The 23,683-nt window shown below is 46.9% G+C and overlaps 1 protein-coding gene across 3 annotated transcripts in view; it reads left to right on the forward strand.

Annotated features, from left to right (window-relative positions):
* WDR27 (WD repeat domain 27) overlaps nt 1–23,683 on the forward strand; it is a 167,745-nt gene that overhangs the window by 63,493 nt on the left and 80,569 nt on the right. For all 3 annotated transcript variants that reach the window (XM_045161898.1, XM_045161899.1, XM_045161900.1), the window contains one exon: nt 9,177–9,275. In XM_045161898.1, coding sequence (XP_045017833.1) covers nt 9,177–9,275 — 99 coding nt within the window. The remainder of the gene's footprint in view (nt 1–9,176; nt 9,276–23,683) is intronic.

Below are 23,683 nucleotides of genomic sequence, written 5' to 3' on the forward strand. Positions count from 1 at the left end.
GTACTCACACAGTGATATGTACATGTAACAGTGAGGTGTACATATATTTGTACATAAATATATATACACACACAGTTAGATGTGTATATATATGTATATAAAATATGTGTGTATGAGTGTATATAAATATATAAACATAAATATACACACAGGGTTACATACATCTAACAGTAAGATGTATATGTATGTATACAAATATATACACACACAGTGATATGTACACATTACAGTTAGATGTGTATATATATATATGCATACAAAATATGTATATATATATATAAATATACACATGGGGTGCATACATGTAACAGTGAGACACACACATACATACATACACAGTGATACACACATACATATATATATTTATACACACACACATAATTCTATTCCTTAAAGTGTTCTGATAGTTATGGCAGACAGACATTGAGTATAGAATGTATCTAACAAAATAGAATAACTACTTACGTTTGTTTCTGTGTGTGTGACATATATATATTCGTAAGACAACAGTAGCAGACTGCCTCTGTTTTCTTTTTCATTCACTGAACAAGTATAACCCCTCTGTTTCTATCCTGTGTGACTTTTGTATACTTCTCATATGTAAAAAGTTTATTTAATGTTAGTTTTGTTGTTTTTGTGCATTTATGATGTTAAAAGCATGTTCGTTATTTTTAAAGGGTCTGCAGAATCACCTGCCTCGCCATTTATTATTGATAATCCTCCCTTATTATTAAACAGCCTCACAATAAACATGTTGTTTCACTGTTAGTTTGCTCATTTTTGCGAAGACAAGTCAGTATCTTCCTCCTAATTTATGTTAGAAATTGAGAAATCCTTTGTTCTCTTGGCGCTTGCCCTTCCTTGTAGGTGTGAGCGCGGTTTTGAAGGCCGTGCAAGCCGCTGCTACCCGTGTGGATTGCTTTCAGCCCTCGCGGCCGGTTCGTGGCTTGTGCTGCTGAAGGCAGACGCGCATGCGCTGCTGTGGCAGTGTGCGGGTCTTCAGGCGGAGATGCTTCAGGCGCAGATGCTGCGCTCGCTCCTGGGGAGACAGTTAATACTGCTGCTGTCAGGACAGAATCTTGACTATGGGCCAGTGCTCTGAGGCTGCCACATCGTAATGGTATTTATTAAATAGCAATCACACGCAGGGTATGACGGGCTAGCCATAGAAGGACAGACACTGTGTGATCCTACTCACATGAGGAACCTAAAGCAGACTCATGGAGGCAGACAGTGGAAAGCGGGGCCAGGAGCTCGGGTGGGGGAATGGGAGATTCCGGGCAGGGGGCACAGGGGTTGGTTACGCAGGACGGGCAAGACTGGACTCTGCTGTAAACACGGCGCCTGAGGTCAGCAGTACCGCACTGCGTACATGAGCCTTGTTAAGAAGGTGAACTTATGCTAAATGTCATGCGTATGATTAAAAACAAGGTTCACGGGACATTCTCCCAGGGGCCACCATTAACGTCACTGAGTGTGGAACCGTCGAGATGTCAGTCTGTGTCACTAATGCCGTTTTAAGGGCTCTACCTCGCTAGTCTTCACCAGGACGTAGTCCGATGGTAACAGGCGCCCAAAGCTGGCCGAGTCTTTGTAGGTAACTGGTGGCTTAAGAGAAAATACACGGGATCATGGGACAAACTGAAAGGGCGCACAAAGAAGCAGACAGACAGATCCTGATACGGAGCGTCCTTCAGGACACTGGTCCAGTTCCTTCAACAAGAATATGGCGTGAAAAAGAGGCAGGCAGGGGAAGGATTGCTCCAAAGTAGGGAGACATAAGAGCAATGTACAGATCTCGACTGGATCCCTATTGACCCCACATAATTGTTAAAAGACATTTGAGAATGCTTGGGGAAGGTATTGATATTTGCTGGGTAGTAAATATCAGCGAATTATTATTGTTTTAGATGTAAAAATAGCAGTACAGTTAGGTATAAAATGCCCATGTTTTTAAATGCTTACAAAATACACAGGACTCATTTTTGCAGTTTGCTTCAAAATACAACATACCTTTTAACCCCAAAAACTAGAAAGAAAAAGAAAAAGGGATGCGATGCTTGGAGCAAGCATACAAGTCTTGATGATGCTGTATTTGGGCCGTGTATGTGTGTAGCGCCTTGTATAATTCTCTGTACTTTTGCACATATTTGAAAAACTTCCAAATGCAAGGCCACACACAGGCATTGGGAGCAGTCCTTGACGTGGACGAGCTTGACTTCACCTTTGCAGTAGCCCCTTTATGACCTCCTCGGGGGCCGGGCACTGAAGGGGGCGCTCGGCTTAGGGGAGCCTGCGTCTCTGTGCTGTTCTTCTCTGCACCAAAGGGAATTGCCGGTTCTCTGATCCGTGGTGTTTCCATCTGTCTTAGCGCACGGTGGTGCCTGCCCTAGGGAAGACGAGGTAATATGTGGGCATGGTTGTGATTCAGAAATGCCGCTTGAATCTTACTGTGCAGGAAGCTGTGACTGTACCGTGATGACTTCCTCGGGATCACACCAAAACCATGGTCCGGGTGTTTCATTGTAGGATCACCTTTTCAGAGAAATCAAAACGAAGGCATGAACTAATGGACACTTGCAGATAATCAGTTGCATATTTGATCACAGGTCCACAGATGATGAGAAAGACCAAGCAGTTATTGGAAACCAGGTTGATCAGGATTTGCTTCCAGACCAATGGGGCTGCTTCTCCCTCAGGTGGGCGACACGGACGGTTAGACCCGCGGTCAGGGCCGTCCAGTGGTCCGCGTGCTCTGCCTCTTGAGAGGAGCTTGTCACCTTGTTTGTGACAGTTCTTGTTGTCCGGGCTTGGTGGGATCCATGAGAGAAGAAGGAGGCTGTGTGTCTGCCTCAGGCCTGATGCGAGAGCCCAGAGCGTCATCACCAGCATTTTCTAGCAGACTCTCCACTTCTTTCTGGACACAGGCTGCATTTCTGCCTCAGTGAGATTTTAAATAGGGCTCTGTATTAAACCTTGACTATTTTGGTCTTCTGAGAAAATATTTTTTTTTTTTAATAAAAATGCAGTGATCTTAAAAAATGTGCACAGTTCTGAGAAATATCATTTTTGGAAATATTTTAAAAAGCAAAGTAAGTGTCCATAGTTTGACAGTTGATTCCCCCATGGACCATATAATTATTATGAAGCTTCAGAAATACAGAATTCACTTCTGTTTGCAGTTCTTTTTTTCTTCTGTGGGGTTAATTCGGGGAAAGGCAAAATGAAGGACACATGTTAGAATCCTGTGAGATGAAAAAATGAAAGATACTTCATCTTCACGGATACGGTTCAACAGAGTTACAAAACAGTTGTAATGAGCTGGTCTAGTCCTGTTTGTAAAACGCTGATCTTTTTCAGGAGTACATTCAGTCCCTTACACTTTTTGTGAAAACATTTTTGAGCAGTATTATTCCAGCACCCCTGTGGTTTCTGCCACATCCTCATCTATTTGCCTGAAAAATGTTGCTTCATTTTTCCTCACCCCTCTTCCCAGGGATTGATTTCGTTTCAGAGTAACGCTTATTCTACACAGGTTTTATCTCAGTTTCTTTTATTTTCTTAGCACATTTTAGCTAATGCTTGTATCTCTTTAATGGGGAGAAGTTGCTTCATGAATCAATAACTGTTATTACCTCTAATTAAGACATTTTGTTCTTGCCATGGATTGTAATAAAATTGAGTCAGTTTCAGAATTCCTTGTTACTTTTCAACTCTTTACATGAAGTACACTTTGTCCTTCTGGACTGGTCGGTTGCCACTGTGTGGAAGTACAGCTCGTGATAAGTACGTATCTAATAAAATATTTCTGATATTGGGAGCTGCAAACTGCTGTTTTTGTTGACTCAGGAACCTTCTGGGTGAAAAGATATGTTTCATTTATTTATCAAATTATGTTTTCCTGTTTGTTCCCTTTGTTCATTCTTTGTTTTCCTTTCTTTTTCTTTTTAAGTTGGTTTATTTTTTGATGCACGTGGGCTTCCTCTGGTTGCGGAGTGGCGGCTGCCCTGCGTTCTGCTGCACAGGCGTCTCACGGCGGTGGCTTCTCGCTGCCGAGCGCGGGCTCTGGGCACACAGCCTGTGCTAGCTGTGGCACACGCGTGGCACGCGGAACCCTCCACACCAGGGGTCGAGCCCACGTCCCTCGCGTTGGCACGCGGAACCCCCCACACCAGGGGTCGAGCCCACGTCCCTCGCGTTGGCACGCGGAACCCTCCACACCAGGGGTCGAGCCCACGTCCCTCGCGTTGGCACGCGGAACCCTCCACACCAGGGGTCGAGAGACATGTCCCTCGCGTGGGCACGCGGACCCCTCCACAACAGGGGAGAGCACGTCCCTCGCGTTGGCACGCGGAATCCCTCCACACCAGGGGTCGAGCCCATGTCCCTCGCGTTGGCACGCGGAATCCTCCACACCAGGGGTCGAGCCCATGTCCCTCGCATTGGCAGGGGGATTATTATCCACAGGAAAGTCCTAAAAGATATGTTTCGTTTAATACCCTTTTCATGTAGAACACAGAAGCCTGTTTTTTAGATGACTCTTAGAATTGCTTCACAATGAATACCACAGTGTCGTCTTACGTGCATTTTGAGCTTCCAGGCCGACACAAGCCATTGTTAGTTCCCATTTGGATTTAGGTAAAAATGAGGAGTCTCAGCAAGGACTTTTCGACAAGAGATACTTCTGTGAGAGAAGCTGACTAATGCAGGAACTCAAGCCTCGAGCCCTACCTGCGAGTTCTCAGAGCTGCCCTTTGCCATCAGCCCTCCCGCCCTGTGTCTGTGCTCGCCCTTGTCCGTGGTCCGTCAGGGCAGGGAGCACGCAGAGGCCGTCTCTTTTTCTGCTGGCTAGTGCTGCAGCTACCTGGGCGCATCCACTCTTGATCTTCCAGGCACTGTTACGTCAGATAACTTTCAGTCTCTTTCTCGACCTGTTTTCCATTAGCCCACAGGTGAGTTCTCTGGGCCTTAGAAATACTAACGTAAGCCATAAGCTTGCACTTAACTTACCTTTGTTCTTGTGTCTGCCACACATCACACTGAGACTCCTTCTAACATCAGCCTGGTTACCCCAGGCCTCCTTTCCCCTCCCTTTTCTTATCTCTTGAAATCTTTTGCTCTGATTGCTTCTCTTTAGACACTTGTCTAGTTGTTCTCTGACTCTTCTTCTTCTCACATCTTCTGTTGTAAATTCAACCATGATTTGAGCTGTTCATGCATCACAGGTTGAATACACGTCACTCTCTGATGCCAGCCTCTTCCTGCTTCCTGAGTGTGGCAGCTGCTTGGCGTCACCTGAAGACCTGGCTGTCTTAACCTTAGAAACTTACAAACAGTGACTGGTTTCCCTTGCCCACCTGCTACTCAAAGCAACAGTCTCACTAAATAGTTGGGTTCTAGTGGTTTTCAGTCCCTTAAGCTGCATCATGGAGATGTCCGTGGTGACCAGAAATCTGCTTCTCCCTTCCTCCAGAGCCTGGAATCTAGAGGGTGTGTGTGTGTGTGTGCGTGTGTGTGTGCTCATGCACAGCGTATGTGTAGTCATGTGGAATACAGTGAATGCCTTACACACAAACCTTCAAGTTGTGAACTTTCAGAGATGCGAATGTGCACTGGCCGTCCAGTCACACAAATCGGTACACGTGTCAGGTGTGCAGTCGTGTGCGTGCACCGTCTGCAAGTGGCTGTGCTTGTGTGTACTTAACTGTATAGAATGCAGTAGTCCATTATCTTTATTTCAAGTCCAGAATGTCTAGAAGCAAGTGTGAAAGCAGTGGCAATGTAGCTGGTACTGCTGTACTTTTTCAGGTACCGTAAGATTAAAAATATTTTCTTTATTTGTATTTGTTTTTATGTATTATTTGTGTGAAAACTATTATAAACATTGCAGTACAGTACTGTATAGCTGATTATGTTATTCGGGTAACTTGACTGACTGTTGGGCTTATGAACAAATTGAACTTATGAATGCACTCCTGGAATGGAACTCATTCATATGTAGGGGATGTGGTGTATATTCCTCCAAAAATTATAATGTTATTGACATATTTATAGACAGGTCATAAAGCAGTTGTGTGGTTAACTTTTCTGAGGAAGGCTGCTAAGAGCAGTTATGGGCATCTGTTTTCATTTCTTTTGGGTGTGTACAGAGCTGTGAGATCGCTGGGTCAGAAGGCTGATGTAGGTTTAATTTTGTTGGAAGCTTCCAAGTCAGCTGTACCATTTGAACAATCGAGCACCAAATGTTTGGCATGCACACACACACCCAGACATACACACATGCACATACACGAACACACAATGCACCCAGATGTACACACACATGCACACCCAGGCATACACATATATGCACACACGTGCACCCAGATGTGCACACACATGCACACCAATGCATCTAGATGCACACACACATGCACACAGACACAGACACACACATGCACACACAGGCATCCAGACACACACACACGCACCCAGACGTACACACAGGTGCACCCATACACGTGCACTCAACTGTACACACACATGCACATACATGCTCACAGATGTGCATATAGACATACATGCACATGAGCACACAGAATACATAGACATGCACACACATGCACCCACACCCACACACATGCAGCCCCCCACACACGTGCACACAGATGTACACCTGTGCACACACACATGTACATACATGCATATGTGCACCCAGATGTACACACATGTGGGCTCAGATGCATACACACACACACACACACGCACATAGATGTATACATGCACACACATGTGCACACAGATACAGACATTTGCACCCAGACACACACACATATGCACAGAGATGCACACACATATGCACACAGATGTAGACACATGCACCCAGATGTACACACACATGCACACACGTGAACCCATGTGTATACATGTGCACAGAGACATACACACATGCACACAAATGTCCACACACATGCACCCAGGCACACACACACATGCACACAGGTGTACAAACTGATGCACACAGATGTACACACATGTATACACACAAATATACACACATGGGGATACATGTGCACACACATACACATGTGCACACACAGCACATGCACAGATGTGCACACAGATATAAACACACGTTCACACACATGCACAAAACATGTGCACACAACCTATAGTTAGGGTGACAAATGATACATCAAAGATGATACACGATATGGAACATGCAGAAGGAGGTGGAGGCTCCAGAAGACCTGCACAGTTTATTGGCAAGGAGCTCAGATGCTGGAGTGAGGCAGCTATGGTGTCCAACCTGGTTTCAGCTCCTGCAGCTGCAAGATCTGGGAAGAGCGCCCACCTCCAACTCCGGTTTCCTTGCCTGCAGAGTTGGGACAATAATTGTGTTTTTCTGTAAGACTCTAGAGAGGATTGCATGAGGAATTTGATATCCAAGTTAGGTTCATTGAGTGTTTGCTTTCATCATTAATCTCAGTATCTTATAGTTGGAAATAATAGAAGCAGCAGAGGTGTGGTCATTGTCGTTTCCCTTATCCACTCAATCTGAACAGCAGACAAGAGGAGAGCTCTGATTCCAAGAAGCCTGCAGAATTAAGGAGAACAACCCTCACCATGTGGGCAAGAAACATCATGGATGGTTTTGAAGCATCTGTGGGGCTAGAGGGACTGTGGAGGCCCGAGCCCCTTGGAAAGAGTGTTGTGAGAAACACCAGTTGAAAGTCTCAGTGTGGACACCTGACGGCTCTGCTGGTGGCTTGCCCCTTGGTGGCGTGGCTCCCTCAGTGCGCGTGAAACGGTAACCTTTTCACATACACACGCCCTGGCCAGCTGTGGCTGAGGTGAGAGCTGTGAAGGGTTTTGCAGACAGAGATACATGGTACAGGTGTCATGGGTACTCTAGCCCTGTGGTTCTCAGAGTTAGAAACGCATATTCTCAAGCTGTCTTTGGGTCTCACGCCAGTAGCTACATGAGAAGTCTTAGAGTTAAGTAAACATATTCATTACAAATAAATGCATCTTTGGCCAGGAGGAAAAGGCAGATATTTTACTTCTCCACTTGAGTTCAGGATATATAAAATATCTATGTGCAGACTGTATCGCAACACCACTGGTTCAGCTCAGCTCAGTCGCTCAGTCGTGTCTGACTCTCTGCAACCTCAGGGACTGCAGCACGCCAGGCCTCCCTGTCCCTCACCAACTCCCGGAGCCTTCTCAAACTCACGTCCATCGAGTCGGTGATGCCATCCAACCATCTCATCCTCTGTCGTCCCCTTCTCCTCCTGCCTTCAATCTTTCCCAGCATCAGGGTCTTTTCCCATGAGTCACTTCTTCACATCAGGTGGCCAGAGTATTGCAGTTTCAGCTTCAGCATCCGTCCTTCCACTGTTTAGCTGATGACAGAATCACTTGGAAAGTCTAAATGTGAAGGACTCATTGGGACATTAAAGTTGATTTTTTTGGGAGAAAAGGAATCAAATTTTAGGTCTTTCTCCTGCAATATGGCACTTGTCTTAATTATCAGTGGAGTTTAGATAATACTTGTTGGCACATTTTGTTGCTTAATAATTAGAATTGTTCTCCCACCCTTGGGAACCAGAGTTTATTCCTAAAATGAAGCATTCAATGGTGACTCCACACATATATCTTTTAATATAGTAATACAGTTAGAGCGGAATGTATGCTTTTACTTTTCATTTCATCAACTGCTTGGAGAAAATTCTAAATGTTTGAATTGTTCCAACTCCAAGCTGATTAGTAGGAAGCAAAGTATAGGCATTTCTCTCTCAAGTTTATGGGCAAGGGCAATACAACAGATTTCCCACTCCATTTGGGACTTCCAGAGAAGGTTGAAATAGAAAACCGTTTACTTAAAATTAATCCTCACACATGAGCATACATGTAAAACTGTTCACAGGGTTTTGTGGAGGCGAATGGTAGAAAATAGAAAGTATGATGTAAATCCGTGGAGATGACAAACCGTCTCAAAGGGGGAAAGAGAGAAGCGCGCTTCCGACGTTACCTCCATGAAGCGCGCTTCCGACATTACCTCCATGGCTTAGGCGGTGCCGCTGCCCCGGATGCGGCTCCGGTGCTTAATCAGCTGGGGAACGTGCTTCCGCTTGCACGATTCCTTGCGGATTATTCGCATCTGCAGCACAGCATCTGCGCATTCTGTCTTCCAGGCGTACGTGTACGAAACCAGCTCCAGCACTTTCTCCCGCAGACTCGCAGGACACACCAGCACGGTCACCGCCGTGGCCTTTAGCCCGGTTGCCGCTCAGGTACGGTTTCCTCTGTTTCATACGAGTCTCGCGTCATAGCTGTTGTATCTGTCAGACTGTGTTTGGGTAGAATTTTAGAATTTTATCATATTCAAGTTTACGTGCTAGTTCTCACTGAGTGAAGGGAGATGAACTTTGAAAATCGACCTTTACTGGGGAGGAAGAGAAATGGAGTGTTTTTCATTTTACAATGAAAGTATTTGTCATTCTGTGCCAATGGACATTTGCTCCAACGGAAATGTAGAAAAATAAGGAGATCTTCGTGGACAGGAAGATGGAAGGAGGAAAGCAAGTACAGTGCAAGTAAGGAATGGATTTCACAATTCCCCAGAAAAGAATTTGGAGAGAGAAGGAGAGCCACAAAATTTATAGAATCTTAATTAGGAGAAAGGATTAAGATAAAGTAACGTCTGTTGCAGATCAACCCAGAAAAGTGAGTGATCTTGTTATTACAATACAGAGGGAGATCAGAATTCCCAAATACTCAATTTTAATTAGTGTTTAATAATGCTTACATCTTTTGCTCCAGATCTCCCTCTGTTTGTGTCTCGGGTTGTCTGGTCACCACTGGCTGCTCCGTGGTGGCCCTGGTGCTGGTCAGGCCCAAGACCGTGCTGGACTTGGGGGCGGGCAGCTGGCGGGCTCCGCAGACCTGCTGGCCGTGTTCCCACAGTCCAGACCTCGTTTAAGGGCGCATTCACGAGGATTAGCAAAGTGGGCGCTAGCCTCTGCATCTCCTGGTCAGGAAGGAGATGAGGACTCCCGGGGTGGTGCCAGCTTTGTTCCAGGGACGCTGCATAGCTTTGGGGGAAGTCAGGAGGCAGATCCCATGGCTAGCTTTTTTCTTTGTAAATTAATTTTAATTGAGAGCGATATTATCCCCTTTCAAAAATTGCAGTTTTGAGTCCCTTGGAATAAGTTGCTAGATATGGTCCCAGAGTAGACTTTTTCATTATTGATGTTGCTCAGGTGTCACAGTAAGACTTGTGAGTCTTTTGAAAGAAGCTGATACTTGCACTGATGAAATGATTCCAACAGTGTGTGTGGCTCAGAGAAAGGGCTCCCACAGTGACGGGGGTCCTACCAGCTCACGGGCAGCGGGGCCTCCACAGGGCGGCCGAGACCTGAGGGGCTGTGAGCACGCTGCCCCCTACAGTCCTGCCAGGACACACAGCTGAGCTGGGTGGCCAGGTCCAGTGTGGTCTGGAGGGCGGGTGGTCAGCTTTAGGTCTATAGAAGGTGGTGTTTGTCTTAAGGTACTTCAGTGTTGAGCTGGAGACGAACTTCACAGTTAATCTATCCCGGCTGCGATGGCAGCCAAGCAAGACTGTGATTTCTAGCAAAACGATGCAGGGTATTCAAACCGGAGATCAAAAGGAGACAGGAGAGTGAGCGTGCAGGCTGCAGGGAGTGGGTCTGCGGCCCCACAGGGAGGAAGGTGAGGAAACGTGCAAGGGGGCCGCAGAGGAGAGCTGCTGCACGTGAAGACAGGTGGGGGACGTTTGCTGCAATGCACAGCAGTCACAAACGCAACTTTACCTCATGTCTTCAAAGGTACCTTACATTGATATCACAGCGTCCATTTTACCTGATGTCAGTTATAAAATAATTAATGAAATACAGCAGAGATGAAAGGTAACACAAAAGCCCTTTCTTACTGACAGTGGATATTTAGGGTATTAAGTAGGTATTTATTTTCCGTTTTGCATTTCTGTGCCATGTGGGGTTTATTATGGAAAATCCTGCTTTGCTCTTTCCACCTTTACTGGGCTGCATTTAACGACGTCACTAGCATCACCCAGGAAATAGAGTAGGAGCACGAGAGACCTCAGGCTGTTTATGCGAAGAGACAAGACGCAGGTGGAGTCCAGCTCCAGGCATGGCTGAGACCCGGTGGAGGAAGAACCAGGAGCAGTTATGGGATGTGTGCGCGGGGCCATGACCTTTGTCCTCCCTGCCTTGGGCCAGCCGGCGTCTGGGGAAGCAGGGAGTAAAGGGATGGAAGTCTGGAAAATTCTTCTTTTGCTTTAAGATAGCGATACTTTCATAATGGACACTTGAACTATTCTTGATGTTACCATGTTGATGTGCATCTCCGTGTACACAGCGTTTCCTGTAACTAGGTTTATCAGGACCAGTGCTGCTGAGTAAAATAGTGAAACTTTGAAAGGATTCTGATAAATACAGACAAACATTTTTCAAAGTGCTGCTGGTTTCCCCACCAGCATATGTTGTTAACACTTTGATTATCTTGTTAACTTCATTATCAAGAAATAGTGTCCCATTATTTTGATTTGAATTTCTTTGAATATTAGGGAGGCTACCCATTCTTTCATATGCTATCACATATTCAGGTTTTTTCTTCTCATTTGTAAATTGCTTGTTTTTGTCCTTCGTATCTTTGTCTTTTTGCTCACTGATTGTTCTGGCTTTTAATTTAAAATCGACTGTGATAATATGTGTGCTGCCTCCCCGGATGCGGCCCCAACTTACCGTAGATTCAAAAGTGTTTCTTCAGTGATTACAGTTAAATATAGAGATAAGTACATACGCCTGCACTGTTAATAGACTTTCAAAAATTTAGGAATAATCAGAAGATAAGTGGTATTATAGTGTTTGTAAATGTTTTTAGGACTGTTATACTAAAGTATCTGATTCTAATTTGAAATGTGAACTGACTTTTGACTTATAACTTTTTAGCTGAGAAAAATAAGAAAATTTCACTAAGTTTTTGACCAGCATTTTCATTTTTAAGAGGACTTGAGGGTCATCATCATAACAAACTGTGGAAAATTCTTCAAGATGGGAATACCAAACCACCTCACCTGCCTTCTGAGAAACCTGTATGCAGGTCAAGAAGCAACAGTTAGAACTGGATACAGAACAACAGACTGGTTCCAAATAGGGAAAGGAATACATCAAGGCTGTATATTGTCATCCTGCTTATTTAACTCATATGCAGAGTTAACATGAGAAATTCTGGGCTGGATAAAGCACAAGCTGGAATCAAGATTGCGGGAAGAAATATCGATAATCTCAGATATGCAGATGACAGCACCCTTATGGCATAAAGTGAATAAGAACTAAAGAGCCTCTTGATGAAAGTGAAAGAGGAGAGTGAAAAAGTTGACTTAAAACTCAACATTCAGAAAATGAAGATCATGGCATCTGGTCCCATCACTTCATGGCAAATAGATTGGAAAACAATGGAAACAGTGACAAATTTTATTTTGGGGGGCTCCAAAATCACTGCAGATAGTGACTGCAGCCATAAAATTAAAAGACGTTTGCTCCTTGGAAGAAAAGCTATGACCAACCTGCTGCTGCTGCTGCTAAGTCGCTTCAGTCGTGTCCAACTCTGTGCAACCCCATAGACAGCAGGGTCTGCTCCATCAGGCTCTGCCGTCCCTGGGATTCTCCAGGCAAGAACACTGGAGTGCGTTGCCATTTCCTTCTCCATTGCGTGAAAGTGAAAAGTGAAAGTGAAGTCGCTCAGTCACGTCTGACTCGTAGTGACCCCACAGACTGCAGCCTACCAGGCTCCTCCATCCATGGGATTTTCTAGGCAAGAGTACTGGAGTGGCTTGCCATTGCCTTCTCCTAGACAGCATATTAAAAAGCAGAGATATTCTTTGCCAATAAAGGTCCATCTAGTCAAAGCTATGGTTTTTCCAGTAGTCATGTGTGGATGTGAGAACTGGACTATAAAGAAAGCTGAGTGCCGAAGAATTGATGCTTTTGAACTGGGTGCTGGAGAAGACTCTTGAGAGTCCCTTGGACTGCAAAGAGATCAAACCAGTCCATCCTAAAGGATATCAACTCTGAATATTCATTGGAAGGACTGATGCTGAAGCTGAAACTCCAATACTTTGGCCATCTGATGCGAAGAACTGACTCATTTGAAAAGACGCTGATGCTGGGAAAGATTGAAGGCAGGAGGAGAAGGGGATGACAGAGGATGAGATGATATGGATGGCATCACCGACTTGATGAACAGGAGTGTGAGTAAACCCTGGGAGTTGGTGATGGACGGGGAGGCCTGGCGTGCTGCAGTCCATGAGGTCCTAAAGAGTTGGACATGACTGAGCAACTGAACTGAACTGAGCGTGATCATATTGATAAGTTTAGTTTATTAGATTTTTGAGAATTAAGAACTTGGGAGCATTTTGGTTTTTTATTTTTGATATTTAAAGAAATGTAATATATTACACTTGAAATGAATCAATAATTTTAAGAGAATTTAAATTATATTAAACCATTGCCTAAGGGATTTCAATCTGTTTATTATGAGTGGAGTCAACACAAATTGAAGGGCACTCTGCACGTGATGGTCAAAATCTACTAGAGTTCTACATGTGATAAATAAGATATTGAGAGGCTTAAGGAAACTAGGTCTTACAATTTAAACATTAATAGGTTGGATGAAAATTTACAAATGAAAACGAGCCACAGGTCATTTTCTTCTGCACAAAATCGCCATGGTGCATCGAGACCCCCGTTGCCGTGGTGTCCAGCACCAACCGCCCTGTTTGGGTCGCTGGTCCTTCTGCGTCAGTGTCTCTTCTGAGGGACCGAGATTCACTGTGTCTGCGCCGGCGGAAGAGGCCTCAGCGTGACGGAGCCTCTGTTGCCCAGCAGGCGCCGGGAAGAGGCTTTGCTGCGTGAGCATCCGCGGCCCTGGGCAGGGGCATCCTGCCTGCCTCCAGCCTGGATTTACACCCAAGTCACGGGGCCCTGGGCTTCCCTAGTGGCTCAGCTGGTAAAGAATCCGCCTGCAATGCAGGAGACCCCGGTTCGATTCCTGGGTTGGGAAGATCCTCTGGAGGAGGGCATGGCAACCCACTCCAGTATTCTTGCCTGGAGAACCCCCATGGACAGAAAAGCCTGGTGGGCTGCAGTCCATGGGGTCACGAAGAGATGGGACACGGCTGAGTGGCTGAGCACAGCGCGGGGCCATGTCCCACACAGATGTGTTTGCACATGTGGGACCTGACAGGAAACAACTGTTTTCTCTCAGCTTCACTTTTTGAGAAGACTCGAAATCCTAAATGAAGTAGCAAAGCATAAATATTGAACGGCACAGTTCATTCCCGTCAGCTACCGCAGAGCATCAGTTCACAAGGAATGCTGAAATCATCCCGCCCTGTTTCTCCTCAGGAACGTGCACTATTGAGAAGTCCTCTCCGTCTCTCAGCCGTCTTGACCTTGTCTTCCTGGAAAAGAGAAAGCAGTCATTTCCGGTCCTCTGTTCTTGTTCCGCGTCCTGAGGATGGGTTTTCCATGGTCTCGGGCCTGCCGATTTCCGCGGGCTGGGTGCATTTGCGCTTCCGGTCTGTGCAGGGCCGCCTTGTTCTCTGCGCGCCGCTCCCCCTCCCCGTAATTTGCGTGTTGATGGCTCCCGGATCAGCCGGGCCCCGCGCGCCGCTCCCCCTCCCCGTAATTTGCGTGTTGATGGCTCCCGGATCAGCCGGGCCCCTTGCTGTCTTGTCTTTGTCAAGCTACCCGTTTACTGATGGAGTTGCAGACTCACACGGACGTGGGAAGCGAGATCCTGGTCGGGAGACGGCCCTGAGAATCCGGCGGCCGCCCCGTGTCCTGCGTTTCCAAGCTGGGGCGCCTGTGCGGCTCTCGGGGCTGCGGGCTGCCCGGGACTTTGTCCTGCCCGGGACAATCGCATTGTTTCAGAGGGTGGTGCGTGTTTACGCCATTTGTTTCTCAATCTGTATCCTTTAGTCTTGTGGTTACAGAAAATATCTTCCAGATTTTTGCAGTCGAATGTCTGTCGCTGGTGCTTGTTTGTGATGTTTTTGGTTGGAGAGTGTTGGGGGGGGGGGGCATTTGGGTTTCTGAGCTGATTCTATTTTATTCCATTTTCATTTCTGTGCTGACTTCCAGAAGTCGCCATAGAAGTAAAACTATATATTTAGGAAGAGCTTAAGGACAGCTCCTGTGATAATTAATTTTATGTCCTTGTGACCGGTGAGGGAGGCCAGATGCCTGGTGAAGCACTGTTTCTGTGCGTATCTGGGAGGGTCTCCAAGGAGAGGGGCATCTGCGCTGGTGAACTGAAGGACTACCCTCCCACCGTAGTGGCCTCACCCCACTGCCCAGGGCCTGGAACCACACGCGGTGGAAGGAAGGGTGAATTCTTCCCTTCGCTTGAGTGGGGTGTCCGTCTCCTCCTGCCTTGGACATCAGCCCCCCTGGCCCTCAGGCTGGACTGAGTGACCCCTCCAGCCATCCTGGCTCTCTCAGCCTCCATCTCCATGTGGGCCACCTCCTGTAATAAATCTCATTATAACGTGTCCTTATCTGTCCTGCCGGTTCTGTTTCTCTGGAGAACCTAACACATCTCCTCATTCCTAATTGTTATTCTAAAGTTCATATGCTTTTGGTACTGAGATAGAAACCTGCGCTGTCCTCCCACGGGATACAAACCTGCCCTGTCCTCCCACAGGGACAGTCTTGTCACGGTGCTGGGCCGTAGCTCCTGCACCTGGACTTCTTGTTCTGTAGGAAAATGCATTCGAACGGTTCCTCAGGTCACTGTCCCAAAACGTGCACAACTGTCCACTCGCAGCCACAGTCACATCCCTGGCCCCTTCCCACTGATGCTGGGAGCCCCCAGCAGTGCCGACATTTCCAGATGCCCCTGGGCTGCAGAGCGGCCAGATCCGAGCCCACCCATGTGAAGCCCTGTCCCAGCCTCTCCCAGTTCCCCTGGTTCCTGCTCTGTCTGGGGGCCGGGAAGGAGCCCAGCGAAATGCCTCATGTCCATGCCGACTGCCTCCCCTCTGCCTGGGCCACTGTGGGCCTTTTTTCAAGATCTGCAGTAAAACCAAGCATATTCAATATTATTTTCTTATTGGAGCTCCCAGTTTTGAGTGTCCACGCTGTGTTAACACACAGACTGTGGCTGAGATGTTTCTCCTGAACTCTCTGAACGGAAATCTGATGACCTTTTTTTTAAAAAAAAGCATTTCTCCATTTTCATTTTGCTTCTTAGATGCCACTCTCTAAAGAGGATAGAGGCAATAGGAAGCTGTTAGGACAAGGACCAGCTGGTAAATCTTGTAATAGTGATATTTATCAACTGCTTTTTAAAAAATTATTGAAGTATAGTTGATTTGGGGCTTCCCTGGTAGCTCAGCTGGTAAAGAATCTGCCTGCAATGCAGGAGACCCTGGTTTGATTCCTGGGTCAAGATCCCCTGGAGAAGCGGATAGGCTACCCACTCCAGTATTCTTGGGTTTCCCTTGTGGCTCAGATGGTAAAGAATCCTCCTGCAATGTGGAGGACCTGGGTTCAATCCCTGTGTTGGGAAGATCCCCTGGAGGAGGGAATGGCAATCCACTCCAGTATTCTTGCCTGGAGAATCCCCATGGACAGAGGTGCCTGGCGGGCTAGAGTCCATGGGGTGACAGTCAGACACGACTGAGCAACTGAACTGAACTGAGACTGTAGTACACCAGGCTTCCCTGTCCTTCACTATCTCCAAGAGTTTTCTCAGATTCATATCCATTGAGTCAGTGATGCCATCCAACCATCTCATCTTCTGTCATCCCCTTCTCCTCCCACCTTCAATTTTCCCCAGCATCAGGGTCTTTTCCAATGAGTCAGTTCTTCGCATCAGGTGGCCAAAGTATTGGAGCTTCAGAATCAGTCCTTCCAATGAATATTCAGGGTTGATTTCCTTTAAGATTGACTGGTTTCATCTCCTTGCAGTCCAAGGGATTCTCAAGAGTCTTCTCCAACACCACAGTTCAAAAGCATCAGTTATTAGTGCTTAGTCTTCTTTATGGTCCAACTCTCACACCTATACATACCTACTGGAAAAACCATAGCTTTGACCATATGGACCTTTGCCTGCAAAGTAATGTCTGTGCTTTTTAATATGCTGTCTAGGTTTGTCGTAGTTTTTCTTCCAAGGAGCAAGCATCTTTTAATTTCATGGGTGCAGTCACTGTCTGCCATGATTTTGGAGCCTTAGAAAATAAAATCTGTCACTGTTTCCACTTTTTCCCCATCTGTATGTCATGAAGTGATGGGACTGGATGCCATGATCTTAGTTTTTTGAATGTTGAGTTTCAAGCCAGCTTTTAAACCCTTCTCTTTCACTCTCATCAATAGGCTGTTTAGTTCCTGTTTGCTTCAGTTATACAGATATATATTTTCATTCTTTTTCAGATTTTTCTCTCATATAGGTGAGCATAGAGTATTGAGTGGAGAAGGCAATGGCACCCCACTCCAGTACTCTTGCCTGGAAAATCCCATGGACGGAGGAGCCTGGTGGGCTGCAGTCCATGGGGTCGCTAGAGTCGGACAGGACTGATCGACTTCACTTTCACTTTTCACTTTCGTGCATTGGAGAAGGAAATGACAACCCACTCCAGTGTTCTTGCTTGGAGAATCCCAGGGACGGGGGAGCCTGGTGGGCTGCCGTCTGTGGGGTCGCACAGCGTCGGACACGACTGGAGCGACGCAGCAGCAGCAGCAGCAGCAGCAGCAGTAGTAGAGTGTTGAGCAGAGTTCCTGTGCAGTGTAGCAGGTCCTTGATGGTTAATCAGGTCGTGTGTGTGTGTGTTCATCCCAAGCTCCTGATTTACCCTCCTGCCTCAACTGCTTGTTAAACACCAGGCTCTGTGCTGGGCACTTGGTTGGCTCCAGGAGGGGATCTAAAGTCCCAGGACAGTGCATGGTGAGAGTGCTGTGCTTCTGTTTTTCTCTGTGCGGACCTTGGGTGCAGACGTCGCGTGCCTTGTGTGATAATCAGGGTACAGTACAGCCATTTGAGGTAAACTCAGCTAGGCTGGGGCCTGCCGTCGAGGCCTCATCACATGCTCACTTTCTGGGCCGGGTGTACCTGTCTCGTCGCCTGAGGGGGAGGGGCCCCCCCGACGGTGCTCCGCCCCCAGGGCGTGGCGCGTGCGTGGCGCGTGCGTGGCGCGTGCGTGGCGCGTGCGTGGCGCGTGCGTGGCGCGTGCGTGGCGCGTGCGTGGCGCGTGCGGTTGCCCTCCTGGGGGTTCAAACGTCACAGCAGCCTCACAGCGGCCTCGGTGAGAAGTTATCAGTGGTCTCCGTCAAAATAGTTCTCTGCCTTTTCTTCCAACGCAGCAGCATGTTTTGGGGGCAAGAACACCGTGAGTGTCTGGTCTGGGTCTGCGCAGACACACAGCTGCTCTCCGTGGCTTTGTGGGGTGCCGGGGCTGCTGGCTGGGGGTGACTTGACCCCTGCCCTCCTCTGGGGCCCCCACTCTGGAGAAAATGGTTGAGGGCCTCACCGCTGTCTCTTGGAATTAACCCGAGGATTTCCAGAAATCAAGAACAGGGCTTGGTGAGTGGTGCTATTGTGTGTTCACCACAAATGCTTCTTTCTTTGTTACGTAACTGACCAAAGGCTTCCTTCTGATACAGAATGGTTCACAGACAAAACCCGAGCCATTGAAGAAACTTGATAATGAAAAGTAAGAATTGGACTTATAAAGTCAGCTAATGAGAAACTGCTGCCTGGTGTACAAAACCCCTTTCTTAGGACGCAGCTTTTTAGCAGCAGGCTGATCCCAGGTGGACAGAGGGCCTTGGGGTGCTCCCAGCCCCGCTGGCGTCCGCGTGGTGGGCAGGTCCGCATCCGAAGCAGCAGGGGTAAGGGAGGAAGGCAGCCCCCACGTGCACACGGGTGCTTGACGTCTGGGGGAGGTGTTCTTGGTAGCTGGGACTTCAGGATCCTCTTAAAATATCAACCAAGTCATAGATGAGGGCAGGCAGCATTCTGTCTTACCTGGAATAGAGTCAATTTCCCGAGGTGTTTCTAATTTTGAATGTTGTGGGGAATCAGTATTAACATTCAGTTTTCTGACTATTGATTTAGGATAAAACTTCATCTTGTTTTAAAATTTTACCAACGAAAGTTAGGCTCTGCATGTAGCAATTGGCCTGAAAGTCCAAGCAAAAACACGTAAAATGGAACTAACGTCACGGCCTGCGTTTTGCTGTCAGTTCTCAGCTGCCAGTGGGCAAGGTACGCCAGTCCAAAAGTAGCAATTCAAGTAACGTGACGGTCCGTCTCCCAGACCTCAGTCTTCTGGAACTTGAGAGGGTGCAGTGAACCCGGCTGACACATGGGCTGTAATTTCTCTAAGTGTAGTGACTCTCCAGGATCGTGCCTTCTGGCAAAGCAGCGTCCTGGAGAATGGCTGTCTTTTCTGGTTTTTTGTTTTTTTTTTTTTTTTGAGTGTGGTTTTGACAGACTGCTGTCGCTTCGTGTGTCTGACTTTAGTCAGAAAGTACTCAGACCTGCCAGGTTCGAGGTGGGAGTGGGGACTCTGCTGTGACTCGAGAGGCTCCGAGGTCGTCCGTGGGCATGGACAGCGGTGGACAGCGCGTGTCCTCCCGCCTCTCAGGCACCTGGGTGTCCACAGCCTTGGCTCTGAGCAGTGGCCTTGTGCTGCTGACTTAAGCGACCCCGGGTGGATCTGTTCATTTACTGGAACTATTTCAAGAGCTCACAGGATGGCGGCAGTGCCCAAGCCAGGCTAGCACACTGGCCAAAGCCAGGTGACAATAGGCTGGGAGGCAGGGGCCAGAGAACTTTCCAGAAGCTGGGAGAGTCTGATCAGGGCTTTGCACCAGCCAGGTGGGCTCCAGCCGAGCCCTCGTGCTGCAGTCAGACGGAAGCTCAGGCGTGCGGCTGCCTGGACTGCATCTGACGGCAGTGCCTTTGCTGTGGGTGGCATAACCTGAGCCAGACAGGTGGCCGCCACCCGTCGGGCACCGCTGTGGAGCCCACAGGTTTCACAGGACACGGGCATGTCACCCCCAAAGGGTGATGCAGTGAGGCTGGAAGGGCCTCCTGGGGCCGAAAGCACAGTCCTCACGAGGGACGCTGCTCTTCGGTTGGGAAGGTTAACTCGTGTCCTGTAGATGCACTCTGGGTGCCCATCTGGCTCTTCTGAGAAGCCCCAGAAATGCTGAGCCTTCATTTTAAAGCTCCCTGCAGCCCTTCTGCTGTCAGGATCAGAAAGTTAAGGCAGCCTGTGAACTTGGGGAATAAGTTTCATTATTTTCACGGTTTGCATTTTAACTTTTTAAATAAGTGAAAGAATTCTATTTTGATTAACCTCATTCTCTAAAAATTATGTTGGAGGAGAGGAGACTTTTGCTGCCATGTCTGTTTGAACCGTTTCTCCTGTCTCTTTGTCTCTTGTGAGAAAACAGAGCCTCACAGACTCCTTTTGCTCTTGATTACAACATTTGGAACGAAATGAAGCTCAGCACTGAGTAGGAAGCACCGTGTGCTTGGGGGTGGACTGAGGTCAGCAGAGGCACTGTTGCAGCAGGGCAGCAACAGCAGAGGTTGTCGAGGCCAGTTTAGTCTGGTTTCGTCAGAAATGCTCGCTCCTGGCAGACCTGGACCACCGCAGCTGCTCGCACAGGGTTTCACTGTCACTTTTCAACTTTTTTCTTTTTTGAAAATTGGCTCCTTTTCCTCTTTGAGTGAGTGATTCTCCACACTGAATGTTCGCTCATTGCAGGAGCAGTGAGCCGATTTAGTCAAAGTCTAGTCTGTGTCGTGGGGGTGCTGGGGGCCAGGAGGTGTGAGACTCTCGGGGTGGAGCCTGCCTTCTCAGGCAGGGTTTCTCAGGGGCCACTGTAGGTCTGTCCTTTCTCCGTCTGCGTGCAGCCTCTGAGTGCAGCGTCCTTTTCCTCACCTTGAACCTCCAAGTCTGGGCTTCTGCAGACACCCGTCTCCTCTCCTTTAGACCCAGGTTCCATTTCCAGCTCCACATTACACCTCCAGGTCGGGTGTTCCTTGTTCCCGGGGCCTGCCCCGTGGGTCTTCCCTTTTTTGACCATCTGACCGCCACCCACTGGCAGCCTGTGTCCTGGATCTCCACCCCCACCTCGTCCACTTGCTGTTTAACATAATCACATCACTTGTGATTTTCCCTCCACCCATCCCCTCTGCCGCCTGCTCACTTGTAGCAGGTTTTACAGACACTTCTTACCCACCTTCCCCTCACCTGGTCTTCCATTCTGCAGCAGACCCCACCCCACCCCTGCCCCTCCCTCCCCCACCCCTGACCCTCAACCTCCTTTAGTCACAGCCTTTCTCCCCCTGGACTGTGAGACCCCTGTGCCAAGACATAACAGGAGCGCAAACTCCGAGTTTCCCTGGTGGTGCTGCCATATGCCTGCTGCCCCGAGAGCCAGTGCTCGTCATGTTCAGAAGGGCCCCCAGGGTAGGAGCTCAGGGCCATAAATCCCCTCCTTGCACTGCTTCTTACTCGCACCCCCCTGATTTTTTCAGTTACTTATTTTAATTGGAGGACAAACAGACATTTCTCCAAAGAAGACATACAGATGATTAATAAACATATGTAAAGATGCTCAACATCACACATTATTAGAGAAATGCAAATCAAAACCACAATGAGTTATTCTGTCACATCGGTCAGAATGGCCATCATCAGAAAGTCTACAAACAATAAACGGTGGGGAGGGTGTGGAGAAAATGGACTCCACCTGCGTTTGATGTCACCCTTTCATGTTCCTTTAGTCCAGAAGACCTCCACATTTCCTTTTTTGTTTCTTTGCTGGTGCTTCACTGGATTATCTAAAAGTGTGTTCTGCTTGCAAACCCTTGGGACCTTTCCCAAGATCTTTATTGATCTCTGATTTAATTCCACTTGGTTACAAAACATTTTTTGCATGATTTGAATTTAATTATCTTTGTTTCATGTTCTGTGTTCACTTGAAAACAATGTGTAGTCTGGAACCTTCTATAAGTATGAACTAAGACAAATGGGCAAAAGCATTCTTCAGATCGTCTGTATCCATAATAATGGTCGACGTGTTCTATCAACACTGAGAGTGGCATTGAAGACTCTGTGATTCTGAGTAAGGGACTCTCTCCGAGGCCCCTCCCCTAAGAGACTCTCTTTCCTTGTAATGCTGTCAGCTTTTGCTTTATGTGTTTTGAAGCTCCTGTATCAGGTTAGGGATTGTTATGTCGTTTTGATGGTTAGATCCCTTTACTATTATGAAATGGTGTCTTTTTCTTTATTGTCTTTGAAATATACTTGATATTAATATGGCCACTCCAGCTTTTTGATTGGCATAACGATAGTATATCTTCATTTTTTCCTTCAACCTGCTTGGTCTTTATAGTGAAAGTATGTTTCTTATAAGTGATATTCAGCTTTATCTTATCCAATCTGATGTTCTCTGTTGTTTAATTGGTGTATTTAGACCATTTACATTTAATGTGATTATTGATATGATTATGTTTAAGACTCTCACCTTGTTCATTTGTTTTCCATTTGTCCATATGCTCTTTTTCTTTTCCGGTCTTCTTTTGGCTCAGTTGGATTTTTTTTGTACTTCTGTTTTGTAACTTTTTCTGGATTCTAGCTATAACATGCTGTTTTAGAGAGCCGAAGTTGCTTTAAGTTTTGAAGTGTATACTTTAACTTATGCCAACATGCCTTTAGGTTATATTATCCCACTTTATCTATGAACACTGAACGTGTTAGTCACTCAGTCAGGTCCGACTCTTTGTGACTGCATGAACTGCAGCCCACTCGGCTCCTCTGTCCATGGGATTCTCCAGGCAAGAATACTGGAGGGTTAGCATTCCCTCTTCCAGGGGATCTTCCTGACCCAGGAATCGAACCTGAGTATCATGCATTGCAGGTGAATTCTTTACCATCTGTGCCACCAGGGAAGCCTTTTATCTGTAGTAAAAACCCTGTAGATATTTGTGAGTGCATCTCCACTCTCCTCTCCAGGTCTTTAATCTCTGATAATGATGTGCTTCACTTTTCAATATGCTATAAATTCACATTACATTATTAGCAGTTTTGTTCAAACATTATCTCCTAAGCAGGTTTAAACAATAACAGTAAAATCTTAAATATTTGCCATGCAGTTCTTCACTAAACCTCTTGAGACTTGATTTTCTTATCTCTAAAATTAGGTTGTTGAATAATATAATCTCTGTGATTCTAGAACAGCTAAGAGGGTTGAATTCTGTGTGCAGGTGCACATGTGTGTATGGTATTTTTAAATATTATCTTTATTTTATTGTTATTTTTTGCCATGTGGCACGTGGGATCTTGTTCCCTGACCAGGAATTGAACCCATGCCTCCTGCAGTGGAACTGTGGAGTCTTAGGCACTGGACCACCAGGGAATTCCCTGTGTGTTTTTTCTTTTGTATGTATGTGGATATATATTCTTTACTTTCTTTACATTATACCCACATATAATTATATACATTATATAGTAAACTGATCTTAATGATTACTGTATGTACCGGATAGGTCACTGAGGAGTATAGGGGTCTGTTGACCAAGGTCTGATACCCAAAGTGTGGCAGAGCCAGTACTGAGCCCATCCTCATCTGGATTC

The sequence above is a fragment of the Bubalus bubalis genome, chromosome 10 (assembly GCF_019923935.1).
Source record: "Bubalus bubalis isolate 160015118507 breed Murrah chromosome 10, NDDB_SH_1, whole genome shotgun sequence".
Lineage (NCBI taxonomy): Eukaryota > Metazoa > Chordata > Mammalia > Artiodactyla > Bovidae > Bubalus > Bubalus bubalis.